Source organism: Microchirus variegatus (genome assembly GCF_963457635.1).
Source record: "Microchirus variegatus genome assembly, chromosome: 17".
NCBI lineage: Eukaryota > Metazoa > Chordata > Actinopteri > Pleuronectiformes > Soleidae > Microchirus > Microchirus variegatus.
The window spans coordinates 20766333-20776809 of record NC_139818.1 but is presented as its reverse complement, the minus strand read 5'-3'; the positions used below and the strand labels follow the sequence as shown (position 1 = coordinate 20776809).

The 10477-nt window shown below is 41.9% G+C and overlaps 2 protein-coding genes across 2 annotated transcripts; one reads left to right on the top strand and one right to left on the bottom strand.

The window, feature by feature from the left end:
* Window positions 1-271: 271 nt before the first annotated feature.
* On the bottom strand, window positions 272-6149 carry maff (v-maf avian musculoaponeurotic fibrosarcoma oncogene homolog F). The gene is made up of 3 exons (XM_083904204.1): window positions 6028-6149; window positions 1365-1466; window positions 272-1215 (listed from the first exon to the last, which is right to left on the bottom strand). Exons 2-3 carry the CDS (start codon window positions 1395-1397, stop codon window positions 772-774), a joined length of 477 nt encoding a protein of 158 aa, XP_083760330.1. The 5' UTR covers window positions 1398-1466; window positions 6028-6149; the 3' UTR covers window positions 272-771.
* Window positions 6150-7883: 1734 nt separating this feature from the next.
* On the top strand, window positions 7884-10398 carry tomm22 (translocase of outer mitochondrial membrane 22 homolog (yeast)). The gene is made up of 4 exons (XM_083903918.1): window positions 7884-8110; window positions 8758-8876; window positions 8993-9110; window positions 9453-10398. The coding sequence occupies exons 1-4, from the start codon at window positions 8033-8035 to the stop codon at window positions 9525-9527; spliced, it is 390 nt and encodes a 129-aa protein (XP_083760044.1). The 5' UTR covers window positions 7884-8032; the 3' UTR covers window positions 9528-10398.
* Window positions 10399-10477: the final 79 nt, after the last annotated feature.

Genomic DNA, 10477 nt, shown 5'->3' with positions numbered 1-10477 from the left:
AATTTCACTCCTGGCACTTGGCTGTTGGTCAGATGTCACAAACTGAAGCGTGGAGGGAGGGGGGGGGGGGCGGTGGGGAGACGTCCTGGTCTTTTGGTAGCACAATCAAAAACAGAGAGAGAGAGAGCACCAGCGTCACTGGCTGGATTTGTTGAAGCAGTGGTGACGTACAGTAACTCTGGAGGGGGGGGGGTTTTGTTGGTCTGGCTTCAGTCGGAGTCCAGTTATAGTCAGTGTGTGTGTGCCCCTCCCGTGCAGATGGGGGGGAATGAGGGTGAGGAGTGGGGGTGGGTTATGTGCATGTGTGTGTGTGTGTGTGTGTGTGTGAGTGTCAGACATTACACCTGCTGCCGCCTTCTTGAACACAACCGTAAACTTGTTGAGTTTTTCTACACTTCAGTACGTCTTAGTCGACAAAGCTGCAGTGTTATAAAAATAGCTTCGAGTACAAGGACACTTGTACTTGTCCTAGATGGGTGTGTTTTTCTTCAGGTTTCCAGCTGTTACTATGGAGAAAGCTAAGCTAGGCTGTGTTGACTGTGCGCTGACATGACAGCACAGGGTTCACTGACACTTGCATAATAATAACAATAATAATAATAATAATGTGAAAGAGGTGTGATTTTCCTCCTAATTTTCCTATTGTCTTCCTGTTCTCCAGCATGTGTGTGTCTGTAGGTGTGTGTGTGTTTGCATTGCAGGTTGTGCACCACCACCTCCTCCTCCCCCCTTTCTCCTCCTCCCCCTTGAGTCTGGTTCCAGCAGCTCCTTCTAGGACGGCTCGTGTTCTCTCTGTGGCTGAGGCTGTGGTGGACTCTTGACGATGGTGATGACTGAGGCGGTGTTGAGGCGCGGGGCCGTCGCCAGCAGGTTGCCGCCGCCGGCTTCCAGGCCCCGGGCGAATCTCTGCAGCGCGGCCAGACGCGCGCCCAGGCCCTCCAGCTCTTTCCTCATGCCGGCGTTCTCGGCGCCGAGCCTCTCCACCTCCCGCTGCAGCTCCATCTTCTGCTGCTCCAGCGCCTCCCGCTGCGAGACGCGCTTCACCCGGCAGCTGGCGGCGTAGCCCCTGTTCTTCAAGGTGCGGCGCCGCTGCTTCAGCTTCGTGATCTCCTCGCGGGCCAAGCCGCGCAGGTGGAGGTTCAGCTCCCGGACCGAGAGGGACATGAGCTCGTTGTCGGACAGGTAGGGCACATTCTCGCCACACTCCTGTTTCACCTGAAAGGGCAGGGAAAAATGACATTTAAAGAACAGCTGAACTGGGAGGAGATCAAAACTTTCATAAAAAAAATAGCCCAAGGCTATTAAAACATGACTCATTCTTCCTGAAATAATAAAACTAAGTTTTATTCCTGACTGTGTGTTACCTTCAGGGCTTTGCTGTTTCTCTCTGTCGTCATGATCCAAGCTCCAACCGTCTGTGCTCTATTTTTATTCCACCAAACCACCAGTCGGCACAGATAGACACTCTGGAAGCGGGACACACACAAAAAGGTAGATTATGACATGTGACTCTCCAGAGGAGTTTGTTTGAGTCTGTTTTGGTTCATATCTGGCCCTGACATTTACCATCCGCTCACAAGACCAGCCAGTCATGCACGATAAAGAAAAGGAGAACCCACAGTTCAGTCATGCTTCTCCAAACGCCGCTCTCTCATTATAAAAGCTCTGTGGGCCGATATGAAAGGAAGAGGAGGTTTTGAAAGTGACATGCCTTTTTTTTTTTTTTTCTGTTAGCTGGAATAGCGAGGAGGAAGTTATCATGTTATCATGTGTCTGCCCTTTGGTTGCTCAAAGCAGGTGTCCCAACCAATTCCCTCCACACTTCCTCTCGTCAACACAATACCAACGGCTCAAAGCTTTCATTGTCAAGAAAATGTAGGGGTGAGGGTGGGGGGGGGGCAAATCTGTCTCTTAGTTAAACTTTGAAAATTGCTGTGTGCCTAAGTATAGACATTAAAGTGATGTCACGTAAAAAAAAGTTAGCATAATCAGAATTGTTAGACGTTACTATCATTGTAGTTTGTCTACCTGTGCTCTGTGTGTGTTTATGTGTGTGTTTTCAGGACCAAAAACCTGGCCCTAATGCAGCAGAACCTCATTTGAGGAAGTGGTTAAGTTCTGAAGAAGGCTGTGAGGATAAATTTGACTCTAACCGATATATGTGTGGAAACTTTTAGCTTGTGGGGACTTTTCTTTTGAGGGTTAAGACTTGGTTTTAGTTCTGTTTGTAGTTAATTTATAGTATAGTTATATATATCGTATACAATATGATAAAACTTTATTATCAATTCTTGTACACGACCTGCATAAAAAATGACCCTGTACAGGACCACAGAGACACTTAGAACTAACCACCTGTGCACCATAACATAAGAGTAATCTAAGATGCTAGCTTAAGTTTTCATGACTGTCATGAAGATACCAGAAAATATAATAAATATGTCCACTCAAACAGAAAATAAACTAAGAAATTCTGAAAACAGTGGCTTTTACACACACAGGTTGGTGTTTTCTTTAGTAATCTTGGAAAACTGTGAATTTATTTCCGTCAAATTAGGCAATATTTGGAATTTTTAAAGGAATGATTTGACTGAAAGTTTGTCCGATATAATAGCAAGCTTCTGATTTTTCATAAATACTCTTCTTATAGTCCTGTTTCTCTTATTATTAGAACCTAAGTCATACATGTTGCTGTTTAACACGCTGCATTTAGAAATCCTCTCACATTCACCGAGTGTTTCACACATATTCTACACACAGGGACTTCCTGCACTCCTCTTAAGGTCATCGCACAAATGTTGTGTGGGATTAAAGTCCAACCTCTACGTGGGCCAATGTGAATTGTTGTGTTTTTTCCCCCTTCCCTCCCTCGCCGTCACATCTCGGTTGATTTGGTTGTGGCTTTTTCGGTTCGACTGTTATGTTGAGAAAATGACTCAGCACTTCAGCTCGTGTCTGTTTTCACCCCGGTTCCTTTTACCTGCGCGTTAGTGAGGAGGACGCTCACAACACTTCCCCCTTACCCTTATCTTTACCATCACGTCTAGACCCTAACCTTTAACCTAACTATAAACCTAACGACTAAAACAAAGTCTTAATCGTCAAAAAGCTCCTACTACTTCAGAACTTCCTCAGACATTAAGTTGTGCCGCATTAGGACCAGGTTTTGGTCCTGAAAAGGTAACAAATGCAAGTACACACAGGGAGAGCACAGGTCGACACACTCCCACACAGCGTTGTATTGTGTTGGCCGTGCAGCTGAAACATCTCCTCCTGACATTAATATTTAAGCTGAACAAGTTCATCCTTGACATCATTAAACCACAGGTGTTTTCCCACAGAGCTTGTGAGGGGGTCTTTCTTTTTTAGAGCGAGTGGGCTTCTCGTGTCTTCACACTATATAACTTAGAGCTGCACAAGTGTGAAACAACTTTGTTTAACTGTGTTACACAACACCACATATGCGTGCGAGTGACGAAATTCAAAAAACAAATGGCCCTGTGGTTGATGTTGGGCTTTTGTAAAGATTAGAACTATCGTTTTTCTAAGAAACGGGAGAATTTCAGTGACATTCAACACCTTTTTTGACCTTGTGATTCTTTCAAGTATACAAATTAGAGGAAGGACACACGCTGTGTACAATATGCTTTCAAAGCAGTATGTGAGAGTAACCTGCAGGGGAAATCCACTGCCACTGTCATCACCTTTGAGTTTAATTAAATACATATCAATTATTTAAGATAATTATAAGGTGGCTTTTTGCCACCAGTCTGGAGTTATTATACTGCTATAAATCAGGTCTTTTATAGTCTATTTTAATAACTTTGTTTTTGCCCTGATTCGATGTAGTCGGTGGCTGTATTTTGTTTGTGGCATGAATCTAAAAGATAACACGCATGGACACAGTAACCTACATTACAATTGGATGTAAAGACATGGTTTGTTTTGCTGATCCCAGCAAATACTGGAGTATACAGACAGGAGGAGGAACCAGTCGGGCAAAAAAAAGGAGTGACTGAAGTTATAGAATAACAGATTTCCTCTTAAAGTGTTTCATTATGAGTGTGGAAGCAAAACTCCAAACTAGGCATGGGACTAAATGAAAATGTCCTGTTGTGATTGTCCTTACTAAAGTAACATAAAAACGGGAAGCAGTCATTGAGCTTTTGGAAAAAAAGTGTAATAATACTGACGGAAGAAAACTGATGACCTGACAAAAAAAAGTAGGACTGAACGATTCTGTAATTGAGATTATTTTGACTGACATAGTTATTGCAATATCTTTCATGATATGAGAGGGATTGGTAAGTTTTGTGATATTTGTACAGATCTGTGAAAAACAAGGTTGTTTTACTTCAGTCTGTAGAATATGATTGTGTATTGGTCAGGACAATATTTAATCTACAATAACATTTTAGCTTTAAAGTATTTCAATTTGCCCTAAAAAAGTGTTACAAAATGTTTATATGTGATGAAAACATTATAATACAAAAACTTGTTATTAACACAATTGCTTGTGTTATCAAAATGTGTCTTTTAATGTGACAAAAAAACACTATAAAATGTTGTAGTACACATACACGTTTTTGGTGTACATTTTAAATTAAAAATGCCATCATAAATAACATTGTTATATATCACACGAGTCAATGGTTTTCCTGGAAATGTCCAGGAAAACCATTTGCATCACTGATGCAAACCTATCCTTCAGCTTTCGAACAACGTGTACAAATACTGACAGGAGAAAAGTGATGACCTGTCAAAATGAGTGTGACAAGAAAGTGAAGAAATATGACGAAAAAAACATGTCACTAACGGTGAGAAAACTAACTTAGGTTGCCAAAACATTTACAGTTTATTGTAATATGACAAAAACGTCATAACGTAAAAACGTGTTACAAACAAAAAAAATGTTAAAGTGAAAAATGAGAATCATGTGTAACATTGTTATAATCATGAGTTCCTGAATTGACAAGACGATTTTCCTACTCACGATTATCGCGATGTGGGATAAAAAAATCGTGTATTGCCACATCGCTGATGTAACTTAATAACAGTGGAACTAGCTTTGAGAGCACATTAGGCCTGAAGCGTCAGCACAAACAGGTGCCGATCCATAAACAGTTAATGCAGCAGTGGTCATGATGGTTGGTAGTTTTTCTCAAAATAACCTTATTTCCCGAAACGCGTGGGAACGTGGATGGTTAGCAGCAGGGACAGTGGCTGTCCAGGCAGCCGCCTTCACTTTCGTCAAGTCAGGGTGATTCAGCAATAATAACCGCTTACTCAGACTGCCAGTCAGTCCACAAGCCTGGAAAACCAACCGTGACCGCGTCTTTTCCTTTTTTCCCCGTGTTTGTTTTTCTCCCTGTCTAAACGGCACACATTATCCTCGCTTGTACTTTACTATAAATAACACTTAAGAGCTTATTAAGTAACGCAACAAGTGAACTCAGCTCTGCCAAACCCCGAAATACAACCAACAAAGGTGTTTAACGTTAAACGGCTGTGTTCCCATACTATTTAATATAACATATTTACATAAAAACACTATCCACTGCGTACAAACTATCTATTAACGTGAGGACATCCAGAATCCACCCTTGTCCTTATAGGGAGACACCGCTGCTGCTGCTGCTGCTATAGTAAACAGCCATCACGAGTGTCCTCGACATCCATTTTAGTAAGGCTTTTAAATTATCCTTTTAACATTCCATTCACCCACGAGGCTACATAAGGAAGTGAGGGTATAACGTGGCTGTTCAAATGACACCAGTGTGGCTTTAATGTGAGCAGCGGAGCCAAAATATCCGCATCATCTCCAACATGCTAGTAACAGCTAGCAGCTAGCATCAACGGTCAGCGGCGAGCTAAAGGAGATCAGAAGAGATTAAAAGAGCTGAGTAACAGCTGCCTGCTCGCTTTTAGTCGGGGAAACCAGTCCCATACTTCCCCGCAGTCTCGAATAAGCCGCCGCTGAATGTTTATTAAAGGTAATAGAGTAGGAATAAATGATGGTTCACGTACCTGCTGTGTCGAAGCGACTCCGGCGACAAAATGTCAGTCCGCCTTTTCCCGGAATTACTCCGCCGCCGCCGCCGCTGCCGCTGCTGCTGCTGCTGTTCGCTCTCTCTGAGGTTGGATTCTTTCATTCATAAAAAAAAAAAAAAACACACAAGCGACAATGACGTCAGGTCTAAAGAATGAGGGCGGAGCTAACCCCGCCCCCGCGGCGTACTCCGGGAGGATGTAAACAAGGAATCCCTACATCCCAGAACTTTTCCATGACCAACCGCCGAGCAGCTCTCTCTCCTCCCCGCCGCCGCCGCCGTTCCCAGAACAGCAGCTTCCCAGGAAAAGGATCCGCCGGCGGTGAAAGACTGTGGGGGTCACACGTTACAGACGCGACGCCATGTCAGCAGAATCCGCCTTTAACAACAACAACAACAAACAAACAAAGCTCACACTGTAAGTAAGTATGTTAGATAGATAGATAGATAGATAGATAGATAGATAGATAGATAGATAGATAGATAGATAGATAGATAGATAGATAGATAGATAGATAGATAGATAGATAGATAGATAGATAGATAGATAGATAGATAGATAGATAGATGTGTATGGTGTTTAAAATATGAAATGGAATACAAATAAACACAATAATAAAATATGTAGTATATAATATTACAAAGGTACAAATAGCTATACAAGACAGAATAAAGTCTCATAACAATAATAAAACACTTAACCTCTTTTATACATTCTAATCTTCGTTGGGGCAGCAGCTTCCTGACACTCCTCTCCCCGGCTAACTTCCACCAGTTCCTCTGAGAGTTCCCTGAGACAATCCCAGGCCAGCCGAGAGGCATATTAATCCCTCTGTGTCATTTTTTTGTACATGTATATTTGCGATGAATCTCTTGTTGCTTTTTAAATATGTATTTATTTTTGTGAAAGCACAGCAGCGACATTCATTGCGCTAGTAAAGTGAGACAGCTGTGTTACAGTTACACTCAGGCTGGAAATGGCAAATGAAAAGTTTTCAAAGGGGAGTCTGCTGCTAAAACTAACCCCGGGACAGTTATTGAGCCATGATGGCTCAGTGGTGGGACAAACTGTCTTTCAACTGGAAGGTTGTGGGTTCAATTCCTAGCTCATATATATAGTCTATATATGCTGAAGTGGATGAATGGCAAAACTATTGTGTAAAGCAGCTACTCAAGACTAGAAAAGCTCTATATAAACACAGACCATTACCAACTCTTCTTCTTCTGATTTTATTTGGTAGTGACGAGTGACAGCGGAAATGTAGTGGAGTAAAAGTTCCTAGAAATGTGTGACGTAACTGGCAACCCGTGGTTGCTCGACAGCTGAGACTCTACTGACTGCAATGATTGGTAGACGGCGGTAGGTGGAGCCACGTGTCAAAACATGATTTCAAAACATAAACATGATTTGCAGTCTGCAAAATATATTTCATTAATGTAAATATTTTGGCTGTACTGTTGTTGTTAGTGAGTTCAGTTTGTTATATGAACATTATTCCTGAGTCTCTGTGACATATTAGGAGGATTTTATGGCCAGTTGCTTTAGATTTATTACATAATGCACCTTTAAGTACAATAACGAAGTATTTGTACTTTGTTTCATCACTGTACATTACATACATACTGGGCACAGTTACTCGGAGTTCCTCAAGAGGGCGATAAAGGTTCCACACTGAGCCTTTGATGACATTTATCTCGGTACAGACTGTTATTAGGCAGCCCCTGCGACAGGGGGCGCACTGTACTTTGTGACGGAGCACAAAATGACCCCCGGTTTTCGCTGTCGTCATACGACCCGGACAAGCCTCACGTTTTTGCGACTGACCTCAGACAAGCACGCATCTTAGCAGCATTAGCTTCATTAATAACCGGCAGGAAGTCGGTATCAATCAAGTACAACTGACGGTCGCATTTTAAGCGATTTATTCGCCGCACACGAAGCCGATACAGGCCGGCAGATATCAGCGGACTGAGCAGGAGACATGCCCACAATCGAAGAGCTTTCCCCGGTGTCTGTCCGACCCCCGGAGGATGAGATTGACGACGACGAAGATGAAGATGTAAATGTCTAGTTATTCAGGAGTAATTCATAAATGTAAACACGAGAGGTGGAATAAGGGCTGTGTCGCACTTTGCTGCTTTAAGACTGTTCGTATTTTGGTTATATAAGGCTAGCTAACGAGGCTAATCACCTGTAAACCTGCACGAGCCGTCTGTTCAGGCTCTGTCTGTTCAGATTACACAATTTATGGGCACATGTGTAATGGTTAAACACTGTTTTCTGCTATCTTGAATGAACGTAAATGCATCAACAAAAGACTATTAATGTGTCGTAAACCGGTTTATATAGACATAATATAATTCAATCGCTGTGACGTTATTTAAAACCAGAAAATATCAAAAATACTATCTGAAAAATTGAGCTTCCTAAACAGGCCAGCCATATTTTTGTGAATCTGTCATTCAGAGTTAATTCAATAACATCCAAACATGCCAGATATTCACTTACAAGGAATATACATTTATGGTATATATAGTACCAACTGTTGCAATAAAAATACAAGTAATTATAGATATGTAAGTAAAATGATGAATGGAACGGATAAAAACATTATCAATATGATGAATAAGAACATGGCTTTATGGTTCCAAGCAAGTAGAGCAGCATTCTTTTTTTCTTGATGTCTGTCTGTTCATGTCTCCTCAGCTGGACGAGACGCTGATGGAGAGGTTGTGGGGCCTCACAGAGATGTTTCCCGACACGGTGCGTTCAGCTGCAGAGGTGTCGGCAGTTTGCTCAGTCTCGCTGGCCAAGAAACTTTACAGGTTTGTCTTTGAAGCGTTTCTCATAATGTGCTTTATCACTGCGTGCATTTACCAGAGTTTAGTTCAGGTGATCGACAGGTTCTCTCATTTACTAATTGCCTTTATTTACTTAACAGTTTTTCTCGTTCGGCGCTCTGGGTCGGCACTACCTCCTTTATGATTCTGGTGTTGCCTGTAGTGTTTGAGACAGAAAGACTACAGCTGGAGCAACAGCAGTTACAGCAGCAGCGACAGGTGAGTGGATCTCAGTCAGACTAACATACCTGGATAATGTGAATCATAGTCCGATTACTCCTGCATTCATATGCTTAGTCTGACTGGAGTCAGACTTGGAGCCCTGTGCATGAACCAACATTTCCTCTTTGGTCTTTGACCCAGAAGTAGGAGATGACTTATACGCTGCTGGCTTATAAGCACTAGCTTATAGAGAGATACAGCGCCACCTACGGGGGCAGAGTTAGACTTGTCGACCACATACTTTGGTGTTCTGCATATATATATATATTATATATTTTTTTCAATGTAGGATGTAACAAATATTGACATGATTTAAAAGTAATGTTCCTTCCTTTCCAGATCCTTCTGGGACCAAACACTGGAATGTCTGGCGGGATGCCGGGCATGATGCCTCCTGCACCTGGCAAGATATGAGCAACAGGAAGAGTCGACACTAGGCCGAGATCTGCCGGTACCATAACGGCAGGATCGTTCACAAGGAGAGACAGAGGGATTTACGAAGAAGAGCAAAGAACTGCTGTAAAAAGTTAGAGTTAAAATTTAAAAAAATAAATAAAGGCAAAGCTTTTTACAAAGGAGGAGGAGACGCGGGATGATATAAAGCATCGCGGACACTTCTCTCTCACTGTCTCTCCTTACTCCAACATCATGCAGAGACTTAATTCCTGGAACACTGTTGTCTTTTCATTTTTTAAATAAACACACGTATAGATGGGTAAGTTATAAGGGGAAAAAAAAAAGATCAGGAGGTTACCAGTCATGTTTCATCCTGTTGACAGTCTGAAGAACCTTAATATACTATGGTTTGTCCATCTAGTTACTGTCATTTTCTTTCCAGTTCAACTTGTATTTGAAGACATATTTTTTAATAAATTATCTCAACGATAGAGGAACTTAATGTAGACGATATTCATAGATAAGAGTATGGTCTACAATATGGTCTGACATGCTTAATGTAACCTTTTTCTACATGGTGAGATTCTGTCTGTGTGTTTGACCTTTGTACAATCTACGTCCTTCAAAGTGCAATGGCTCTTAAAACTAACCACGGTTCATGTTTTTATTATACTTTGATTTTCACCAGTTCTGCGAATAATGCAGCAACACCAGATGTGATACTGCTCGAAGAGGCAAACATGGTTTTGTCACTGTACATCTACAGGGTGTCGAATACAACGTTGTGTTGCAATTCGAGGCAAACGACCAGTCTTTATTCTTTGGACACATGAATGTGGTAGTTTTCCTGTTTCCCTCTTTCTGTTGCCTTTTGTTCACGATATAAAAAAACCCATGTCTCTGTTTTGTTTTCAACATGACTGTGTTAATAAAAGCTCCAAACCCAATGAAACGCGTCATGTTTATGA